Below are 23,702 nucleotides of genomic sequence, written 5' to 3'. Positions count from 1 at the left end.
CATAGGATGGAACTTTCCCTCCAAACCCATGACAGACAGGTAACATCAGTGCTGTATGTAACACCTCCCCTCTTTATAAGTTGTTTTGTAGGGGGAAAGCTAAGGTGCTTTTCACCAAAAAACAACCTTGATAAAACACACAACAACAGTTATCCATACCATATTATACTTACTTATACTTACATTCTAAGTTAACCATAGCAATTAGGCATTTAAACATTTACCATCTACATTACATCAATTTACCTTTATTCATACAAACCAATTCAAAAACAGGTACATTTTACTTTTTGTCATCATTATATACACATAGTCCATGTCCTTTCGCCGTCTTCAATCTTCAGGTCTTCTTGACAAGGCGTCAGCAACACAGTTCACTGACCCTCTGACCACCTTCACTTCAAAGTCATAGTCTTGTAAGTTTAAAGCCCACCTCATAAGTTTGCTATTGTGGGTTTTCATTGTCTTTAACCATTGCAATGGTGAATGGTCAGTACACAGAATAAAATGTCTTCCCCAGATGTAAGGCTTGGCCTTCTGGATCGCGTAGACTATGGCCAAACACTCCTTCTCCACGGTTGCCAAATGTCTCTCACCTTTTTGAAGTTTCCTACTCAGGTAGGACACTGGATGCTGGTCACCATTCTCATCCTCCTGGCACAGAACTGCTCCTACCCCGCTGTTAGACGCATCGGTGTAGATGATGAACTCCCGGTCGAAGTCTGGAGCACGCAGGACAGGATAGTTGATTAACGCCTCCTTCAACCTCTGGAACGCCGCCTCACAGTCGCTGGTCCACGGGATGCGGTCATCAGCCTTCTTCCTCGTCAGATCGGTCAGCGGAGCCGCAATCTCGCTAAACCTCGGGATGAACTTTCTGTAGTAGCCCACCAACCCAAGAAATGATTTGACTTTTTTCTTGGTGTTGGGTCTAGGCCAATCACGAACAGCTTCTATTTTGGCCTCCAGGGGTTTTATCATTCCTCCCCCTACCATGTGACCCAAGTATTTTATTTCTGGGCTACCCAGCTGACACTTGCTGGCCTTTACTGTTAGCCCTGCTGCACTTAACCTCTGCAGCACTAACTCCAGGTGTATCAGGTGATCTTCCCAGGTATTACTGAAGATCCCCATGTCGTCAATGTAGGCCACTGTAAAGTCACTGAGCCCTGCCAAGGTCTGGTCCATCAGCCTTTGGAATGTGGCTGGTGCATTTCTGAGACCAAAGCTCAGGACTCGAAACTCATAGAGACCAAAAGGGCTGCAAAAGGCAGTCTTTTCTTGATCCCTGGGATCAATTCTTAATTGCCAATATCCCTTTACCAGGTCCAATGATGAGATGAACCGACAACCCCCTATGGTTTCAATCAGGTTGTCTAGCCTGGGCATTGGGTAGGCATCAGGAGTGGTTACACGGTTTAATTTCCTGTAATCGACACAAAACCTAATGCTCCCATCAGGCTTGTCCACAAGGACTATCGGAGAGGACCAAGGACTAGAAGAGGGGACGATTATGTTCTCCCTAAGCATCTCGTCCAGCTCCTTCCGCACCTTGTCCCTATAGGGTCCCGTTACTCGGTATGGGGATACTGCCTGCGGGGGTGCATCCCCGGTGTGGATCCGATGCATCACTCCCTTCACTATCCCCGGCTTGTTGGAAAACACCTGTTGATATTTACTAAGCAGCATTTTTAGTTCTTGCTGCTGGTCTTGGGTGAGTGCAGGACTGATCTTTACCTCCTCTGGGTTGTATTTTACTTCCCCTCTACCCTCCCAGAAGGGTAATTCCGCTTCCTCACTCTCAGCTGCTTTTATCGCGAATAAAACCCTCTGTTCCCCTCGGTAGTAGGGTTTTAGGGCATTCACATGAACCACCCTCCTTGCTTGGTTCTCCTCCTGCTCTATTAGGTAGTTCAGGTCTGACATCTTGGAAATGACCCTATATGGTCCTGCCCATTTGAGCTGCAGTTTATTCTCCCTGCAGGGCCTCAGCCAAAGCACTTCCTCCCCTGGGTCAAAGTGCCTCTCTCTAGCTTTGTGGTCATACCATGTTTTCTGTCTGACCTTCTGAGCTTGCAGGTTTTCTGCTGCCAGCTCTAGATTTCTCCTTAGGACATTCATCAAGGTGTCTATGCATGTCACAACGTCTTGTGGGTCATCCTGGGTGATCTGCTCCCAATTTTGTTTGATCAAATCAAGGGGCTCTTTCACCCCTAAGTGTGCAGCAAACATGTCAGAGTGACCCCTTTGTAAGATCATGGGGCGATACTTTTCAGGTACCACCAGCTGACTTCTGATCCCATCTCCCCCTTTTGAGATATTCCTCAGGGTCTCTCTATATAAAATCCCCTTTTTCTCCAGAAATCTCACTGGGGTTTCAGGTGTTAGCTGGGCGTCAGTCACCTGTTCAAAACACTTTTGGAGAGTGGCGTCTGCCTTTTGCTCCTGTCCAAATCTGCTGTCTGTGGTTAAGGTTTCCACCACAGCTTCTGAACTCCCCTCTGCTTCCGTCTCTGGCTCATCATTACCCCCCTGAACTGTCCCTGTGGTGGCTTGTGAGCGTGTAATCACTAGCACCCGTTTCACATGTTCAGCCAGGTCATTTCCCACGAGCACGGCTGCTGGCAGAGTCGATGAAATCGCTAGCCGCCAATCTCCCCTCCAGCCTTGAAAGTTGACAGGTACCTCTGCTACTGGCAGAGAGATTACCTGCCCCTCAATCCCTGCCACCTTCATGCTCTCATTTGGGATTATAAACTCCCTAGGGATGATATCTGGATGGCACAGGGTTACCTGGGAACAAGTGTCCCGCAGCCCCCTATACTGACGGTCAAGTATTCCTACGTCCACCCCGGCTGTCTCAAACAACTGAGAATCTGTTTTCACCAGCAAGCAGCGCTTTACCTCCACGAGAGGACCATTTTCCTCAGCCTGATCAGCAGAGGTAGCTGTTCCAGACTGAGTAGCCATGGCAACAGGCTCCCTCAGTGACACTGAGCCTTGCTCTCTCTGGACACAGAACACAGCTTTTGGCTTGGTCCCACTAGAATTCTGAGGCACCATTCCTTTTAGCTGCTTTAATTTCTCACACTCTGAGATTAGATGACCCTTTCCCTGACAGAAATAACATTTTCTGGTGTATTTTGATTCTCTCTCATCTTGTTTTGGTTTTCCCTCCAAAATCTGAGGTCTTAGTTTCATGTCTGAGGGCTTCCCTTCACCATGGGCCCCTCCCCCTTGCTGGTTTTTCCCTGGTCCCTGAGAGTACTTGCTGTAGGTTTCTTTGGGTTTACCTACAGATTTCCCCTCACCCAAGGGCGTTCTTATTTGGGAAATAAAATCTGCGATCTCTGCGGCTGCTGCCACAGATTTCGGTTTCCTTTCCCTCACCTGGAATTTCAATTCCCCATGCAGGACTGAATAGAACTGTTCCAGTGCTATCAAGTCTTTAAGCTGCTCATAGGTCTCTGTTCCCTCCTGCGATAGCCATTTCTCAAGCAGCCTCACCAATTGGGCCCCCACTTGGGTAAAAGTCTGTTCTGGTTTCTTGGTGAGGGACCTGAATCTTTGTCTCAGCTGCTCCGCATTTATCCCATGTCTGGCAAACACCAATTTTTTAAACTCTGCAAAATCTTTCATCAGTTCCTCAGGCATCTCGGCATAGACCTCAGCCAGGCTACCACTGATTAAAGATCGCATGATGGTCATCTTCTCAGTTTCCCTCACTGAGAAGTCCACAAACGCTCTTTCCACTAAGGAAAAGAACACCTCAGGACAATCTCCCTTGTGGTACACAGGGAATTTCTTCAGGTCAGCCTTAGACAATTGGCCTCCCTCAGAATCCCTATTGTTATTATTGTTCTGGTTCATCATTTCCAATTTTCTTAACTCATACGCCATCCTTTCTTTTTCCAGAGCAATTTTCTCTCTCTCTAATCTTTCTTCTCTTTCCAATCTCTCTCTCTCTAATTCAAATTGCCGCTGTTTCTCTCTTTCCCTTTCCTCCATTTTTTCTCTCTCTAACCTTTCCTCCACTTCAAATTGCCTCATCCTCAGTTCATGCTGTTGAGCTATGAGCAATTTTCTGAGTTCTGGGTTCTGCTCTCCTGTGCTGTCACCCTGCACTGAGCCAAATTCATCCTCAGAACCTTGGTCAATCTGGGGGTCTTTCACTTCACTCATTTCGGCCATCTGGCTTCGAGTCAAGGGCATAATCCCCCCTCAGAACAGGCTGCTTTAAAAGTCAAGCCTCAAAATAAAACGACCACTTTTTTTCCTTCTTGCCTCAGAACCAGCTTTCCTATAGAGATTGCTGCTGTTCTTCAGCACCAACTTGCAACAGTATCGAGTCAGAGCCTACCCCCCTCTGCTGGGCCTCTCAGCTGGCAAGCTAGATCACTGTTACTACGCAGTTTTTCCTCAGCTTTTTCCCGCCAAAACTAGGCTGCCTCAGAGCACCTTAATCTAAGTCTCCCCAGTTGGCACGTTCTTCTACTAGCGCACCTCCCCGTGAGGTACACCTAGAAGATTACCTATGCGCCTCAGACTGTCCCTGACTAGACCCCCCTTGCTCTGGGCACACTTGCCAAGGCTTTGCTGGACCACTGGACAACTGGACCAGTCGTATCCCACACGCTGGACACCAATCAATGTGACAAACCCAGACCTACTGGGATATGTCACACAGTACACTAAGCTGCCACCAACCATCCCCTGTAAGAAGTCACACAGACCAGGGATGGATTTTCAAACAATAAAAAGAACAAGGTTTATTTTAAATACATACAGGGAAAAATAAAAACAATCAGGTGAATAAAATATAGTAACGTGGCTTATTCTCACTCATACAAGCATACAGTTTGGTTCACACAGAACCCTTAACTTGAAGCACAGACCCTGAACCTATCAGTTCTGGCTAACCAACAGACACCTGAACCTATCAGGTTGGTACTCTGACACACAGAAGTACCCTGTCTGACACACAGACTCCCACACCAGCTTCTTCTTCCCAGCTGCTGCTTCGTCACAACCCAGTGTCTCTCAGCATCTCTCTCTCACCACACAGGCATCACATATTTATACAGTACAGCCCCTCCTCCTGATGTCCCGCCTTCCACTCCCCATAGGATGGAACTTTCCCTCCAAACCCATGACAGACAGGTAACATCAGTGCTGTATGTAACAAGTGCTTATTATAAACTAAATTCTAACATGTACCCCATACCCTCGGGACTCCATTTAATAATATTTTATTACAGATTACCTCTCCAAAATTGTATTGAGTATTCTTTAGAGGCTTTCCCCCTTCCTTTCACTAACACAAATTCCACAAATTTACCCCAAATATCATAAAAATTGTTAGAACTTATTTCTCCTCTTTTTATTTTAAGTTCCATAGTCAATTTATCATTTAATGCAATATCCCATACTTCACAATACCAGTCTTCTATTTTAATATCATTTTTGTCTTTCCAAAATCTAGCTATTAATATTTTAGCACTTGTCATAAAATTGGTGATTAATTCTTTCGAGTAATAATCCAAATCTGTGTTATTAAAAATTGACAATAAAGCAATTTTAGCATTAAAATCAATATCTTTCCCAAATATATCACACATTTCCTTAAAAATCAATTCCCGAAATTTCTTAACCACTTTACATTCCCACCACATATGAAAATACGTACCAATTTCCTCATCACATTTCCAACATGCTTTGGGGTATGCTGGATTTATTATATTTAATTTTACAGGAGTCAAATACCACCTTAAACAAATTTAAATTTTTTTTCCTTTATTCTTGTTGACATTAATCTTAAGAGTCTCATCCTCCACATTTTTATCCAATCCCCTATTTTAATTTCTATTTTTATATCATTTTCCCAGATTAATTTCAAACCTTCTATTCCCCATTCTTTTTCCTCTTGTTCCAAAATTATATTATATATTTTACTTACTATTCCTTTCAAAATTGTATCTTGCATATCTTCATGTGATGACAGAAATTGTTCGTACTTGGTAAGTTCTCTACATTTGCCATTAGTTTTCAACCAATCCTTTGTCCAGGTGTCTAACTAAATAAGATTATACCATGATAGTTTATTAGTTTGAAGTTTAGACATAATCAACTCCTTCGATTTCATTTTACACATCCAGTCCTTCAATCTTGCAACCCTTTTATTCTTAAACAGTTCTACTAAATCCTTTAAATTTGTAGGAAACTTTCTATCTCAGTCACTAATTTTAATGGTGAAGTTGAGGGACAAAACTTCTCTTTATATTTATTCCATATATTTAACAGGTTTCTTTAAAAAGGATTTTTCATCTGATATATTAAACTTCTCTTTACTATATTAAACAAGTGTCCTTCAGCATTTCGATTTATTTCTGAAGATTCCATCTCCCACCAAATTAGTTTTTCTTTATTGTATATAATATGTCCAATAACTCTTAATTGATTTGCTATATAATAATTTTTAACATTAGGCATACCTAAACCTCCTTTTTTTTTTGAGCCTTATACCAATTTCTTTTATGTATTCTAGATTTTTTTGCCTTGATTACAAAATCCATTAATTAATCCCTGCCAATACTTAAAATCCTTTTCTTCTAATTGTATTGGGAGCAGCCTAAATAAAAAAGTAATCTTCGGTAATATTTTCATTTTAATTATAGCAATTCTCCCAAACCATGATAGTTTCGATTTGGCATATTCTTGCAATTTATCTTTAATTTCATTTTTTAATTTATTAAAATTTTTCTCCTTTAATTTTTGAGTTGTTCTAACTATGTTTATACCTAAATATTTGTTATGATTGCACATTTTAACACTATATTTATTCATAAACATTTCTTGTTCCTGTATATTATAATTAAACATCATCATTTGTGATTTTTGCCAATTAATCATTAAACCTGTTATTTCCCCAAATTTTTCTAAATGATTTTTAATGTTTTCCATACTCTCTAGTGGATTTTTAATAGTTCGTAAGGAATCATCAGCAAACAAATTAATTTTAATTATATCATTTTTACCTGTTCCTTTGATTGATTTATTGTTTCTTATTGCGTTAGCTAATAATTCTATAACCATACAAAACAATATTGGTGAAAGTGGGCAGCCTTGTCTAGTGCCTTGGCCTAGAAAGATCTTTTCCACCTTCCTGATTTCTGATTTGTGGAGGGAGTGGACAGCAAGTATAGGTATATTTAGAATGTATACTTACAGAACTGACTAGGGATGCTGAAGTAGTATTGCCTTTTTTTTCCCCTTCTGGGGAGTAGTTGCCTGTCTCCATCTCTGCTCACCTGGTCTCACTCATACATACACTCCTCACGTTTTCTATTGCTGCTCCTGTAATTCACCCTTCTCTGTTCCCATACACATTTCAGCATGGATTCAGAGCATGGGCTGTGTCTCTGGTTCTGAAGCAGGAATGGAAGAGGAGGTCTGTGCAATCTGAAATATGAGGAAGCTTTCTGTCCTTGAGAGCAAGCTCCCAAAAAGGGAGAAATGAAACATGAGAGACTTTGTCTCATGTTCAGAGTGTCTTATGTTTCATTTCTCCCTTTTAGGAGTGTGACACAGAGACAATATGGCCATCTTGTTACAGAAAAGCTTTGTGAGGTGTTCTCTCTCTTAGGTATCCCAGCAGCTCTGTCATCTTCTCCTCTTCTTCTACCTGACTCTGTCAGTAGAGGGACTCAACAGGCGTAACTGGAGTAGTTGATTTAGCAAGTGGCTAATTTCTGGTCTGTCCTAGAAAACTTTACATGAATGGCTGTGGAGACCACACATCTATGTTGGCTGCCAGCTGGCCAGCTGTGGGTACTAGAAATCCTGTTGTACCAGGGCTGCCCTCTGAAGTGTCTTCTTGTGAGGCAGGTGCTGAGCAGCAGCTGTGTTCTCTTGGTGCGTCAAAGCAGAAGAATTTTGAGCTTCTGCCAAAGAAGGACATCTGGTTGTTAATTACCTGAAGCTTCTGCTCTCCAAACTGTCCCCTTGAGAGTCTCAGTGTGAACACATCAATCTGCATTGCACAATGTTTTTATAAATCTTCAATGAACAGTATGCTTTCCATTACAAATGTGATAAATTTAAGAGCTTTGTCACGAATGTGACTTGCTCTCTCATGGTTCTTTCTGTTGTTTTCCCTGTTTATGTTCATAGCTGTGTGCTGCTTTGCATAGTGTGTTTGTGTGTGTAATCGAGCCTCACACTATTTTTTTTTGAGGGGGGCATCACTTTGTATTTTATAGTACAACCCTGCACATGCCTACTCAACATCTAAGTCCCACTGAGTTCAGTAGCACTGGCTCTGAGGTAAATAGCATAAGACTGTGGCCTTAATATGAATTTTAAGATTCAAGATCTCTGCTTATTCATCTGAGGTATTGTTGTTATGTGTGGTCAGGACCCTTCTCTTTTATGGTGAACCTGTGAATCAGTGATCTCCAAAGGTCCTATTGTCAGCAGCCTTTCTCAGATTCCACAAATGGAAAGTTGTGGCTTCCTTTATTGGGTCAATATATCTCATATTTGGGCTTTCATTTCCTACCATTATGATATACCCAGAGTAGAATAGCTGCATTTTTATCAGTTTTCCCTCTAGAGAAGTTCAGGTTTGATTTAATCTGGAATTTACTTATTTGTCCACCCCACAAATTTGTGTGTATGTGAAAAATTTTGTGTTCATTTCTTCTGGATTACCTTGAATATCCAGGAGCAAGTGGGAGGGCTTACCATTTTTAAAATAAATATTTTTTCCTGAAATGAGTATTAATATTTCACGACCTGTATCAAATGTTTTCTGTTCTGAAATGAGTATTAGTTGAGTTTTAATCTCCTTTTATATAGATATTTCTGCAAGAATTGCAAAGGTTGCAGCCCTCAACAGAGCACATTGCTTGGTGTACTATTCCTGCTATTTTCTTCCCACTGCCTTTTCAGTAAATTCCAGGAAAGCTATAATTGTGGAATTAATTAACATTTCACAGTGACATTTTTATTTACATATATACAAGAACAGGATCATTCAGTCCCATTTGTTTTTAATGCAGATTTACTTCTATTTTCTGCTTGGAAAGCATATTAATTGTTTATTTCAGGGTTTTGAAACATAACCATGGTGAACAAAGCTATGAAAGTTGCATTTCCAAATGAGGCATGATTAGTTTCATTCTTTTTTTTCTTTTTTCAGAATGCTGTACAATGTGCTATATTTTCTCCATATGAGAAGCAAAATGAAGCTAAGAATCTTTTGGGATTTTATTTTATTTTTTTCTCCTAGAAATCCTACTCGGGTGAAAACACTGCAAGTTCTATTGCTCGTTCCTGTGCAGCAACTGCTTTGTCTCTCTTGGTGCCAGTTTTTATTGTATCCTACAAGGAAAAGGTTGAGGAAGTCCTAAATTTGCTGATTGCCATGTTACCAGGGAAACCAAATGCAGATGAGTCTCAGGCTGTTCAAATTCACATGGGCCTTGCTTTGGGGATGTTTGTCTCACGATTATGTGAAGAGAAAATCAGGTATGGATTACCTTGTCTAGCAGGTGTGTAAATAACTCCCTCCCCATATGAGGCATTCAAATTATTCAGAGTGACATGTTTAGCTTTTGAATCCTAAAGCGGAGAGCATGGATTTTTAAAGGAAGTATTAAATTGAATTAAATTAAATTAAATATTTCAATGTCCAGATTATGGTGTTATTCAGGTTGCACAACATAAATTTATACCAACAGGATTTCAAGCAGCATGTCTTTGCACTGTGCCACCAGCTTCATTAATCCAGTTGGGACAAAGTGGATATAGGAAGGACCGGGAGCTTCATGAATTCTGTGTACAGCCTGATTTTACTTTAGTCCTATTCAGTTATTCAGCAGGTGTGTAGAGCTCACACACATGTTGAGGGGGAAATGGGGGTCCTCCATCCCTCCATTATTATGCTGTGTATGGCCTGTTCTGTCAGGATAGCTGCTGCACATGAGCCAGAAAGCCTGTACAGTATATAGCTGGTGGTGGTTGGATTGGCTCATGTAGGAGCTTGAGTATAGCAGCTTCTCCCTCTTCAATGCTAACATACTCACCTCAGTGTGAGTGGGTTCCACATGCTTTCTTCACAAACTAATAGAACTTTTCACATCACAAGAAAGCATGTATTGTTTTGTTTATTTGTTTCCAGCATTTACACACCACACCACTTAGCGGAGATCACTACTCTAAGTGGTCTTACAACATAACATAGATCCTATCCCCCTTCCCCCTTTCCACCATAAATGAATGAGTGAATAAAGACAACCAAACAAATGAATAAAATACAAACAAATAAATGAACAGGCTAAAAAACTAAATAATGGTGACAAACTTCAGATGGGCCAGGGTCACAGACCACACTTCCTTGAAGAGTGTGGTTTTGAGCAGTTCTGTAAATGTAATGAACCTAATGTGAGAAGATAAGTTGGATACCCACTGGTGTGTGTGTGGAAGTGGTAAATCACTCCTTAAATATCTCTCATACCTTGAAAGCCCCAATTGGGTCTCTATAAGTTATTTTGACAGCGCATAACACACACATTGCCTGGAACAAAGCGGAGTTCTGGCCTTCTTCACTTCAGAATGCAAATCTGTGTGTGCAAAAGCCATATTTGTGTATGGTCTTCTATGGGTGTGGTGGGGAAAGATTTTTTGTATTTGATAAATTGGGGTTCTTGTTCAGAAGCTGCTTTGCTCCAATAGAATTACATTTTTCGGTACTGGTTGTTTTTTCCCTCCACTAACCAGATGACACAAGGCTCAGTCTAATAAGATCTGTGCCTTTTCCCTGCCATCCCATGTTGTGTTGTTCTTTTTGAGAGAATGGCTTCTTTTTGTCCTAGGATATCTACTGGTGGATAGAGTTTATGCCACAGTGCGTACTGTGGTGAGTTCATTTCCAAGTCAGAGGCTCCTGAGTCAGAAGCCTCTAAAGACCACTTTAATTGTTTTTAAAAGGTGGTGGTGGTGAGGAATCTCTGGAGGTAAAGCTACAGTAGGGAAGAATTTAGAAGAATTTCTTTTCTTAAAATGTGATTTACAAAGTCATGGCATTTGCAGTGCAATGTAGAAGTGAATACTAGTAATACCGGATCTCCTTGGGAGGAATCAACTCTACTAGAGCTCATTTGGTGCAGATATTTTGTCTATCTGATCATACCCTAAAACATCCAGTATTTCTGTACTGATCATTGCACAGAGCAGCCTTCCTCTCTTTGAAACCCTCAGACTAGAACTACCATTGCCACTAGCTAGTGTGCATGTTGACTAGGGATGATTGGAGGGCGCTGGGTTGGAACAGCCCAGCACAGACAATAGGAACTTTTTAGAGGACTGTAATGTCTCTCTGTCTCTTTGGTTAGAACAGAGATCTCCAAGATCACACAGAAGTTAAATATTCCTGGAGAACTGATGTTCTTTGATGTGGTTACAGTTATATTCTTGAGGGCAATTGACAGCTTTGTCTTTGGCTTCATATGGTATGTAAACTGTGTTGGAGTATAAAAGGGTATGCTAATTATAGTATCTAGCCATCATGTGTTTAATAGTTGCAATTTATAGACCATTATGGGGTGAGAGAAAAGAAATGCAGGTAAATACAGCATTAGGGACAGAAATGTTAATTTATTGATCTTGTCTTTTTTCAGTGATATTGATGACAAGCAAATGAATCTCCAATTGATGAAGTCTCTGGATAAATTAGAGGACTGCTGCTTTGACACCAGTCTAGAGTACAAGTAAGACCATTATTCAGTTGCCTACATTGTGCTGGGTATGCAATGTAATCGGTAAGATTTTGAACTTGGAATACAGAACCTTAAGTATGAATTCCTGTTTAATGGTTGTTGTGGGTTTTTCGGGCTCTTTGGCCATGTTCTGAATGTTGTTCTTCCTAACATTTCGCCAGTCTCTGTAGCCGGCATCTTCAGAGGACAGCACTCTGTGCACAGAGTGTAACTCCCTATCTCCCTTGCATTTTGTTTCCCTTCTCTTCTCTGCAATTTCTAAGGCCTCGTTGGACAGCCACTTTGCTTTCTTGCATTTCCTTTTCTTTGGGATGGTTTTTGTTGTTGCCTCCTGTACAATGTTACAAGCTTCTGTCCAAAGTTCTTCAGGCACTCTGTCCACCAAAACGAGTTCCTTAAATCTGTTCTTCACTTCCACTGTATATTCATAAGGGATTTGGTTTAGATTATACCTGAGTAGCCCAGTGGTTTTTTCTACTCTCTTCAGTTTAAGTTTGAATTTTGCTATAAGAAGCTGATGATCAGAGCCACAATCAGCTTCAGGTCTTGTTTTTGCTGACTGTATTGAGCTTCTCCATCTTTGGCTGCAGAGAATATCATCAATCTGATTTTGGTTTTGCCATCTGGTGATTTCCATGTATAGAGTCACCTCTTGTGTTGTTGGAAAAGAGTGTTTGTGATGACCAGCTTGTTCTCTTGACAAAACTCTATTAGCCATTGCCCTGCTTCGTTTTGAACTCCCAGGACAAACTTTCCTGTTGTTCCTTTTATCTCTTGACTCCCGACTTTAGCATTCCAATCCCCTAGAATGAGAAGAACATCTTTCTTTGGTGTCAGTTCTAGAAGGTGTTGTAATTCTTCATAAGATTGGTCAATTTCAGTCTCTTCAACATTGGTGGTTGGTGCATAAGCTTGGATTACTGTGATGTTGAAAGGTCTGTCTTGGATTCGTATTGAAATCATTCTATCATTTTTGAGATTGTATCCCATTACAACTTTTCCCCACTCTTTTGTTGACTATGAGGGCTACTCTATTCCTTCTACGGGATGCTTGCCCACAATATGATAATGATCTGAATTGAATCCGCCCATTCCTGTCCATTTTAGTTCATTGATGCTCAGGATGTTGATGTTTATTCTTGCCATCTCCCGTTTGACCACATCCAGCTTCCCAAGTTTCATAGATCTTACATTCCAGGTTCCCATGCAGCATTTTTCTTTGCAACATCGGACTTTCCTTTCACTTCCAGGCACGTCCACAGCTGAGTGTCCTTTCGGCTTTAGCACAACCACTTCATTAGCCTTCTGACCTGAGGGTCCCATCTTCCAGCGTCATATTTTTTAGCCTTTTGTTTCTGATCATGGGGCGTTCTTGGCAAAGATACTGGAGTGGCATTGACAGTTCCTACTCCAGGTGGATTGCGTTTAGTCGGAACTCTCCACTATGACCTCTCCATCTTGGGTGTCCATGCACGGCATAGCCCATAGCTTCTCTGAGTTACTCAAGCCCCTTCACCACAGCAAGGTAGCAATCCGTGAAGGGGGAGAGAGAGAGTAAGATACACTTAAGACAGACCTGGGCAAAGTGCGGCCCGGCTCCTGTCTGGCCCGAGGAAGTTTTGAACATCAAAACCATTTATTGCTTTTTGCCTAAAATTGATCAGTTGCTTATCTTTAACACACCGCAAAAAAATCTCTTTAGTATTTGTGAAGATTAACAAGTTTAAAATAAAAACAATCATAACATCACTGTTTCATTTTATTTTTAGGTAAAGTTGGTTCAGCCCCCGAACACAGTTCAGATTTTTCATGTGGCCCCCCCTATAGAAATTAATTGCCCACCCCTGACTTAAGAAGAGGGGAATACGCTAGGCTCCACCCCTTCCTTTGCCACTTTTCACAGGAAGAGTGACTTTTTAACCAGCATTACCTCCTATTGGTGGAAGCTTAGTTCAGAAGCCTAAGGTTCCAGATCACATGGTGAGTAATAGAAGAGGTGTCCTTCTTCAAACCATCACTCGTGAGAAGAAGGATAGCTGAGTGGGTGGAGCTAACACACCCTCTTCCTTGCTTGCTGTTTTAAAGTATCTTTTGAATACTTGAAGAGGAGTTATAACTATTTCTGCCTGTCTATTGATGTTAGTTTCATAGCTTTACATGTGATTGCCTGGAAATGAAGCGCTTGAAAATAATTGTTTTCATTTCTAACCAATACTGAAAGAATGAACACTTCCTTTCAAAGGTGACTACAGTGATCATGAAGAAAACTATGGTTCTAAATCATCTATGCCAAAATCATCATTCTAACTAGCCTGGAGAAGATATATATATATTTTTAAAAAATATTTTAGTTTCAGTGACTGTTGTCAGAGATCTATGATGTATTGCTGCCCCCTAGTGGGAAAGAACATTATATGTAATATTTTTCTTTAGTTGTCAATAGCAAATTGTTTTGCTAATGATGTATTTGACTGCAGGAGAGATGTTGGAAATATGTGGGAATATATTAGTGATAGTAATTGTTAAAGATTGACATGGATTCAAGAGATGAGGAGCCTTTGGTCCTTCAGACAGTTGGGGCTAAAACAGCTTTTACCCCATGTGGGGTGGTGCTGAGGGAGCTTGGAGTACAAAATATCTGGAAACCCAGAGATTTCCCACTTATGCTGCAGTATATTCCAGGATACAAGCCAGTGTAGGTATTTTGCAATCTAAAGCATTGTCTTTTTTGCCAGTCACACAAAATAAATGCACAGGTTTCATGACTTATGTGTATTTACAGATCTTCCTGCTATGGCACATGTGAAGAACACATGGAAGTGACTTTATATTGAGGATATCACAGTGAACCATGCAATATCTAGGGCTGTTTTCAGAGTGTGAACAGCTACCAGATATAGCTCATGTTGTTGTTGTTTAGTCGTTTAGTCGTGAACGACTCTTCGTGACCCCATGGACCAGAGCATGCCAGGCCCTCCTGTCTTCCACTGCCTCCTGGAGTTGCGTTAAATTCATGTTGGTCACTTCGATGACACTGTCCAACCATCTCGTCCTCTGTCGTCCCCGTCTCCTCTTGCCTTCACGCTTTCCCAACATTAGCGTCTTTTCCAGGGAGTCTTCTCTAGGGAGGCCATATCTCATGACATGGCCTCAAATACTGTTGAATATGCACATGTAAATAAGCCATCAAAAGAAAGAAAGAAAGAAAGAAAGAAAGAAAAGAAAAGAAAAGAAAAAATGGAATTTTGGCTAATACAAAAAAAGTCATGCCCAACAGCACTTCTCAAAATAAGCTAGTTCATCTGTTAAATGCCTGAAGAATGCAATCATACTAGGCATATGCACAGACCCTAAAGTTTGGTTTTGAATCAGATCTGGCACTTTCAAAATCAACTCACTTCTTCTCTGGCCAACTTGGACTCATTTGTTGTTGAGATTCAGTAATGTAAAGGTTCATATTTCATACTGACCATCAAGGGAAATATAATGACTGTGACTTTTATATCTTCCACTTTATTTGTGGAAACAACCAAACCAGTCTGAAGGGCCCACATCTACTCATTAAATGAATATGATGCATAAATGTAATGCATTAATACATAACTTTGATTTGCTCTTTGCAGCTCTCTGAATGAATTTGTAACTCCATGGAAATCTTTAGTAAAAGGTGAAAGATTTATATGATCTGAAGAGAAACCAAAGTATAGCTTCTGTCTCACACCTTCTTGGAGCAATAACTAAATTTCATTATAATGCTGGGAATCAGTTCGTTCCAGCTGCCATCCATATTTTCCAGGCTAAACTGATTAATCGCCTGCTCTATGGTGTCCCAATCTGGATCAATGCCATGAACAATAAAGTTGATCTATTGGCTGCCTCCTTCTATAGATGGATTCTAGGGATCCCCAACTGAATTAAACTACCTACTATAGCCCTAGAGTTAGGCCTGCATCTCCCCTCAATGACGGCGTGGGCACTCACTTTTAAATTCTGGCTGCGTCTCTTCTTTAAAATAGACCCAGATTCTCTCCTTGTTCACCTTCTCAAAGACCCTTACCAATCCGCATGGTTTGCCCAATGTGAATCCAAACTTGTGTCCATTGGCATATCTTCAAATTCTCTTCTTAACAGTAATTTTAATCAAGCACTTTCCCTTATTAAGGAGAGACTATGGGAGTCTGAGTATCTCCAGTTAGTTTCCAATGTGAATCAGACATGTTCCCCAGTCCATTTCGGTATCTTCCCCTCCTTTGGTTCTGGACACTCTTATTTCCAGTCCTTGGTGAACCCCTTTATCAGGAGGGCCTTTATGTTAGCCCGGCTGAACATTTTCCCTTCAGAGGTTCTTAAGGGACGATATGCTCAGGTACCTTTGGAGCAAAGAATCTGTAATTTTTGCGGTTTAGAGCCCGACTCAGTCACACACATTCTCTGTTTCTGTCCTGAGTTCAAAGATATTCGTGCTTGTATCTTAGGCCCAATCATTTCAGACTTTTCTGGCCCTCCCCAGCTTATCACAGGTTTCCTCCTTGATGACTACTCACAAGAAACAACGGCCTTAGTAGCAGAGTTTCTTGCAAAGGTTCTTTTCTCCCAGGTCTCTAAAAATTAACCAGACAATCCCAAGTATCCCCTGTCGTGTTTCTTGTTACATTTTTAACCATGTAACTACTATGTTTATTCCTATTTATTATTATTTTTTATTAACTTTTTATTTATGTGCTTTTAATTTTCCTGTGCCAATAAAGGTTATTGAATTGATTGATTGAATTTGTAACTTCACCTATGCCTGTGCATTCAGTTGTAAGCTTAACTGGTTGTGTATCATTTGTAGAAATAAAAGAGATTTGTGGCAATATTCAGGTATTGAAGAAAACATAGTTATCCTATGTATATGGTTAAAATATGGCTCTATTTCTGTTTCCTTACCTTTCTTTCTGTATCTTTTCTTAAGCACTGGATGCATCCTGGGTGTAGGACTTGTTCTGTCAAGGATGAATTGCAGCAGCCTAACAGATTCCCTAGGGCACATCTCAGCTTCCTTGAATAAACTTTGCAAATACTTGAATGATGCAGAAGACCAAAGCAGAACCTTCCAGGAAGTATGGAGATGGTTGTTTCTAGTTTTTCTGTGCTTGCTATTCACCCAAGCTTTCTTCAATTCAAATTTTGTATTTTTCAAATCATATGAAAAATCTCACTAATTACTGCTAATTATGTACTGTTCTTTTGTTTACACAGATTCTTGCCTACACTGTCGCCTGTGTCTGTTTTTCTGCCTTCAGTGTTAAGATCATTGAAGCCATGGAGGCTGAAGAGATCATGAACAAGTTGCAGAGATTAGCAGAAGCTAACCAGCAGGTTGTATATTAGAGCATTTCTGCTCTATTTTGTGTTTGCAGAAAGCTTCTGTGATGTTATGGCCAAGCTCCTATTGGCATAAATTTTGAAGGTAAATTGCCTCAAGTCTGTTGCATACTGAGTTGTCCAACGTGATAAGCAGCACCTAATGCCTATGGTCAAATGTTCAGATGAACAAAAGTTCTGTATCACTTATATAAATGTTAATTGGGGTGGGGGATATTAGGGAATTGCCACTTGCAGAATTGATTAAAAGAAATAGAATGAGGGAATGAGGCAGTGGTTTTGCAGAACTGGGTCTGCAAAGGATTTTGAAGGAAGACAAACAGACAATGTACAAGATAGTTCTCGGAAGAACTGACATGCATAAGTTAGAGCAGTTTAAAGTGTATATTCCAATCTTTTCAAACCTCGCTTCTTCCTGTAGTCCAAGCCTAAAATAGTAATAATTATTATTTAAAATATTTTTAACCAGCCTTTCTTCTTAATAAGGACGCAAGGCTGATTACATTATTAAAAGACAATATTTGGAGGGAAAAACAGTAAGTATAAAAATACTAAAAAAGATCAAACAAATACCACTCTAATAAATGATAAACAAAAGCAATACTAAAACACATTAAAGGGAGTAAGGCACAACAATCCATTCAAAAAATCCCACTCAAGCAGCCAGTCACTTAGGGAAAGCTTGCCTAAAGAGGAAGATATTTGCCTGCTTGCAAAGATGGAGCCAGCCTGGCCTCCGGTGGGAGGGAGTTCCAAACTTTGGGAGCAACAGTAGAGAAAACCTTCTCCTATGTCTCCATGAATCACATCTGTGAGAGTGGTGGGACTGAGAGAAAGGCTTCTTCTGATGATCTTAACACCCAAGCAGGCTCATAAAAGAGGGTTCTGTTCCTTGAGATAGCTGGCACCCAAACAGTTTAGGGCTTTATAGATTTGAACCAGCCTGGGTTTTGAATTGTGCCTGGACATGGATCAACAGCCAGTGGAGCTGCTGTAGCAGGAGGGTTATGTGATCTTTGTGACCAGCCCCAGTTAGCAATGTGGCAGCCATGTTTTGGACCTGCTGAAGTTTCCAAAGACATTCCAGAGGCAACCCCAAGTACAGCATGTTCTTTTAGAAAACATCTATCCAAACCTCATAAATCGATCGAGATATCTCTGATGTTGTCCCTTGCTGTTGTTTAGTCATTAAGTTGTGTCTGACTCTTCATGACCCCATGGACCAGAGCACGCCGGGCCCTCCAAAGGCTTTTGCATAGTCAATGAAACAGAAGTAGATGTTTTTCTGGAACTCTCTGGCTTTCTCCATAATCCAGCACATGTTAGCAATTTGGTCTCTAGTTCCTCTGCCTCTTTGAAATCCAGCTTGTACTTTTGGGAGTTCTCAGTCCACAAACTGCTGAAGCCTACCTTATAGGATTTTGAGCATAACCTCGCTAGCATGTGAAATGAATGCAATTGTATGGTAGATGGAGTATTCTTTGGCACTGCCCTCCTTTGGGATTGGAATGTAGACTGATTTTTTCCAGTCCTCTGGCCACTGATGAGTTTTCCAAACTTGCTGGCATATTGAATGTAGCACCTTAACAGCATCATCTTTTAAGATTTTAATTAGATCCACTGGAATACCATCACCTCCACTGGCCTTGTTGTTGCTTTCTAAGGCCCACTTGACTTCACTGTCCAGGATGTCTGGCTCAAGGTGAGCAACCACACTATCTGGGTTGTCCGGGACATCCAGAGCTTTCTGGTATAATTCCTCTGTGTATTCTTGCCACCTCGTCTCGATGTCTTCTGCTTCTGTTAGGTCCCTACCATTTTTGTCCTTTATCACGTCCATCTTTCCAAAAAATGTACCTTTAATATCTCCAATTTTTTGAAGAGATCTCTGGTTTTTCCCTTTCTCTTATTTTCCTCTATTTCTTTGCACTGTTCATTTAAGAAGTCCATCTTGTCTTTCTTTGCTATTCTTTGGAAATCTGCATTCCATTTTCTGTAACTTTCCCTTGCATTTTGCTTCCTCTTCTCTGCAATTTCTAAGGTCTCGCTGGACAGCCACTTTGCTTTCTTGAATTTCCTTTTCTATGGGATGGTTTTTGTTGCTTCCTCCTGAATAATGTTACATAGCTCCATCCATAGTTCTTCAGGCACTCTGTCCAATCATCTACAGTAGTTCCTTAAATCTGTTCTTCACTTTCACTATGTTTATAAGGGATTTGGTTTAGATTATACCTGACTAGCCCGGTGGTTTTTCCTACTTTCTTCAGTTTAAGCTTGAGTTTTGCTATAAGAAGCTGATGATCAGACCCACAATCAGCTCCAGGTCTTGTTTTTGCTGACTGTATAGAGCTTCTCTATCTTTGACTGCAGAAAATATAATCAATTTGATTTTGTTATTGCTCATCTGGTGATGTCCATGTGTAGTTGGAAAAGAGTGTTTGTGATGACCAGCTTGTTCTCTTGACAAAACTCTATTAGCCTTTGCCCTGCTTCAAGGGCAAACTTACCTGTTGTCCCTTTTATCTCTTGATTCCCTACTTTAGTATTCCAGTCCCCTATAATGAGGACATCTTTCTTTGGTGTCAGTTCTAGAAGATGTTGTAAGTCTTTATAGAATTGGTCAATTTCAGTCTCTTAAGCATTGGTGGTTGGTCCATAAACTTGGTTTACTATGATGTTGAATGTCTTGGATTTGTATTGAAATCATTCTATCATTTTTGAGATTGTATCCCATTACAGCTTTTTCCCACTCTTTTGTTGACTGTGAGGGCTACTCTATTCCTTCTACGGGATGCTTGCCCACAATATGATAATGATCTGAATTGAATTCGCCCATTCCTGTCCATTTTAGTTCACTGATGCTCAGGATGTCAATGTTTATTCTTGCCATCTCCTGTTTGACCACAACCCGGCTTCCCAAGGTTCATAGATCTTACATTCCAGGTTCCTATGCAGTATTTTTCTTTGCAGCATCAGACTTTCCTTTCCTTCCACTGCAGCTGAGCATCCTTTTGGCTTTGGCCCAACCACTTCCTTAGGTCTGGAGCTACTTGTACTTGTCCTGCACTCTTTCTCAGTATCATGTTGGACGCCTTCCGACCTGAGGGGCTCATCTTCCAGTGTCATATATTTTAGCCTTTTGTTTCTGTCCATGGAGTTTTCTTGGCAAAGATACTGGAGTGGCTTGCCAGTTCCTGCTCCAGGTGGAAAGCATTTAGTCAGAACTCTCCACTATGACCTGTCCGTCTTGGGTGTCCCTGCACGGCATAGCCCATAGCTTCTCTGAATAACTGAAGCTCCTTCGCCACGACAAGGCAGCAATCCATGAAGGGGATTCTCTCCCTTACCCAATATTACATTCCATATATATTCACACATTATTCACACATTCCATATATATTCACACATATTCACACATTAGTGTCTTCCACAGATTAGAAGAAAACAGTTGCCATTTTCATATTTAATAAGATGATTGCTAATGGGACCTAATCTTAATTTTTAATGCATAGCTTAAGAGTGGCAATGTATACAGTACTGAAACAATGACGTCTACGTTGGCTTGGGCATGTTGTGAGAATGGCTGATGGTTGGATTCCAAAAGATCTCCTGTATGGAGAATTACTGCAGGGAAATCGCCCCAGAGGGAGACCACAGCTGCAATACAAGGACATCTGCAAGCAGGATCTGAAGGCCTTAGGAATGGACCTCAACAGATGGGAAACCTTGACTTCTGAGCGTTCAGCCTGGAGGCAGGCGGTGCAGCATAGCCTCCCCAATTTGAAGAGACACTTGTTCAACAGGCTGAGGCAAAGAGGAAGTCCCAAACCCAGCAATATCAGGGAGCTGGACAGGGGACAGATTGTATTTGTCTTCAGTATGGAAGGGACTCTCACTCTCGAATTGGCCTTCTCAGCCACACTAGACGCTGTTCCAAGACCTCTGTTCAGAGCATGTGACCATCGTCTCTCGAGACTGAAGGATGCCTATTGGATAGTTGAAGAGTGACAAAGGAGACAATTGAAATGATCCCAGGTTCAGTTCTGGGTATTTCCAGATTATGTTGGGAAATACCTCTGCCTGAAATGCTGGAGAGCTGCTCCCTGTCATGATAGATAATTGACAACTTGAACTGTGCAAGGAGCTGCAATTTTTTTGATGGAAAAAATGTGGCAACTTTTGTTTTACCTGGGAGTTTTATGTATGGTTTTATTTGCCTCCTAGACAACAATTTATACTTTATAAGTGACGACAATTGAAGGACGTTTTTTACAACTCAGCAAGTCACAATGCTGTAGAATGCTTAAATTGTATGTCTGTTTCTGTGTGGTTTCTGAAACAAAATATAATTTGGAGGGCTATAATATCCCATCTTTACATGTATAGTTTAATGTCTTCTCCAGATTTTATATGAATTTTCCCAAAAACAAAATAAATCTTGAAGTACCACCTGTTTTGAGGCATGCTTTTTATTAATTATTTCTATCATTTCCTGAGACACATCCCAGGAAAAACAACTGGAGGAAACATAAGCAAGGGGGAAGAAATACAGTCTAATGTATATGCTTTACATATAATTCTAATCATATAATGGAGGCCACTTTGTCCATGCTAAACAATTCCATTCAATGTAGTTCACCTGCAGTTGTGGAAGACTACTTCTTTAATTATTTAAAAAGAGAGGTGTGTGCGTGTGCGTGCGTGCATGCGTGCATGCGTGCAGGGGAATCTTAAAGCTGAACTAAATGTTACAAAAAGTATGACAGAGCTGTTGAAATGGTTAGTGTAAAGGCTGAAAAAAGTCTGTGCAATTTAGTGGTGAAAGTGTTGGACTAACTTTTGAGAAATCCTGGTTCAAGTCCCATCTGAGCTATGAAAACTGTATGTTTTGTGTACAGATACATTTCTACTGAAATGTGAAATAGCACAGTCCTTTTGTCTTGTAGCAGCAGACCAGTACATTACAGTACAGTGGGGTCTCTACTTAAGAACGTCTCTACTTAAGAACAATCCAACTTAAGAACAGCTCCATTTGCTAAATTTTGCTTCTACTTGAGAACAGAAATCCAAGATAAGAACAGGGAAAAAAAAAACTTTCCTGCTCTTTTTTTAACCTTAGGTCATCTTAGGTTAAAAAAAAATTCTCCCCCTAGTGGTAGAGTACATATTAACCATCTTTGCATTAGTTCCTATGGAAACTAATGCTTCAATGTACGAATGCACCTCTACATAACAAAAAACCAGCCAGAACGGATTAATTGGTTTTCAGTCCATTCCTATGGGAAATTTTGCTTCAACTTAAGAACGTTTCAACTTAAGAACACCATTCCAAAACGGATTAAGTTCTTAAGTAGAGGTTCCACTGTAGTTTCTATGGACAGAAAAGAGCAGATACGGATTAAATGGTTTTCAGTGCATTCCTATGGGAAATGCATATTCAACATAAGAACTTTTCATCTTGAGAACCACCTTCCAATACGGATTAAGTTCTTAAGTAGAGACCCCACTGTACTGTAATGAACATAACAGAAATCTTTCTTTTTGTTCTTGAACAGAAACATCCATTGCCTGTGATAATTTACACGTTTTACAACTGATTACAAAGAAAAGCTTGTAGTTTATCAGTGACTGTAAACAGCCCATCTGATTAACATCATTGTTGCTTTACCATCATTATCTTGCCATTGTTATTTTACCTTTGTTAATCTATGACAGAGGTTCTCATATTCTTTACAGCACCAATTTCTACTAAAGACCTGCATATCAAAGACACCATAATCACAATGTTTAACATCCACTGACTTTCTTCCCAACCAACCATAATCTTAATGCTATGTACTGTATAAATATTTACCATGTTCTCTTGTCTGATGAAGTGGACTTGTCCACAAAAGCTCACATTAAAAAAATATTTAAAGTATTTAAATTACCACCACATTTATTTTAATTTGTTTTCACTTAATTTGTTCTTAAAGTAATGTATATGATTGCAAAGAAGTTTTCTAAGTTGGTGTCTTCTTTTCTGTTCTGTTGCAGACAACCGGTTTTGCCTTAGCATTGGGTAGCCTTGTTCATGGACTTTCTGTGTGTGGACATGGTAAAGCAGAAGACCTCAGTAACAGGCTATTTACTGCTTGGATGAAAATTGTACTGACAGAAGTAGGTTACTGTGTGTTTTATTGAGATACTGTCTTTATTGAGATACTGTGCACCATTTTTATTAGCACTTGAGTATTTGATGAAACTTGCCTGGCCAAGAATCCCTGTTTGCTTATTACATCTTTTGTGTGTCTTGAGCACATGGGGAAATGTACTTGTGTGTATCTTCATTATGCATATATTATAGTGGATAGATCTGGCAGATTCCTTTCATCTGTGAATCAAGATGTGTACCTTTTGGAACAAACTTGTCATTTCTTTGTAACTGATGTGTGTGCCACTGATTTGATCATGTTAATGAATGTGATGATCACCTCTCCCTAAAGAGATGATGATCATCAGGGTCAGGGAGTCACTGACCCTGATCAAGGTGGACACAAAACTACCACCTTTATTCGT

At 40.4% G+C, this 23,702-nt stretch overlaps 1 protein-coding gene and 1 pseudogene across 6 annotated transcripts in view; one reads left to right on the top strand and one right to left on the bottom strand.

The window, feature by feature from the left end:
• The window catches only part of FOCAD (focadhesin), a 249,024-nt gene that overhangs the window by 169,170 nt on the left and 56,152 nt on the right, over positions 1–23,702 (top strand). For all 6 annotated transcript variants that reach the window (XR_013541436.1, XM_078384917.1, XM_020790338.3 and 3 more), the window contains 5 exons: positions 9,290–9,528; positions 11,679–11,768; positions 16,732–16,879; positions 17,019–17,138; positions 23,181–23,303. Coding sequence is in view for 5 of the 6 variants with exons in the window: in XM_078384917.1 (XP_078241043.1) it covers positions 9,290–9,528; positions 11,679–11,768; positions 16,732–16,879; positions 17,019–17,138; positions 23,181–23,303 (720 nt within the window). In the remaining variant the exon portion in view is untranslated. The remainder of the gene's footprint in view (positions 1–9,289; positions 9,529–11,678; positions 11,769–16,731; positions 16,880–17,018; positions 17,139–23,180; positions 23,304–23,702) is intronic.
• Positions 15,351–15,481, bottom strand: LOC144587680 (U5 spliceosomal RNA; annotated as a pseudogene).

This window comes from Pogona vitticeps, chromosome 2, assembly GCF_051106095.1.
Source record: "Pogona vitticeps strain Pit_001003342236 chromosome 2, PviZW2.1, whole genome shotgun sequence".
Classification (NCBI taxonomy): domain Eukaryota; kingdom Metazoa; phylum Chordata; class Lepidosauria; order Squamata; family Agamidae; genus Pogona; species Pogona vitticeps.
This window is presented reverse-complemented; position numbering and strand designations above follow the sequence as displayed.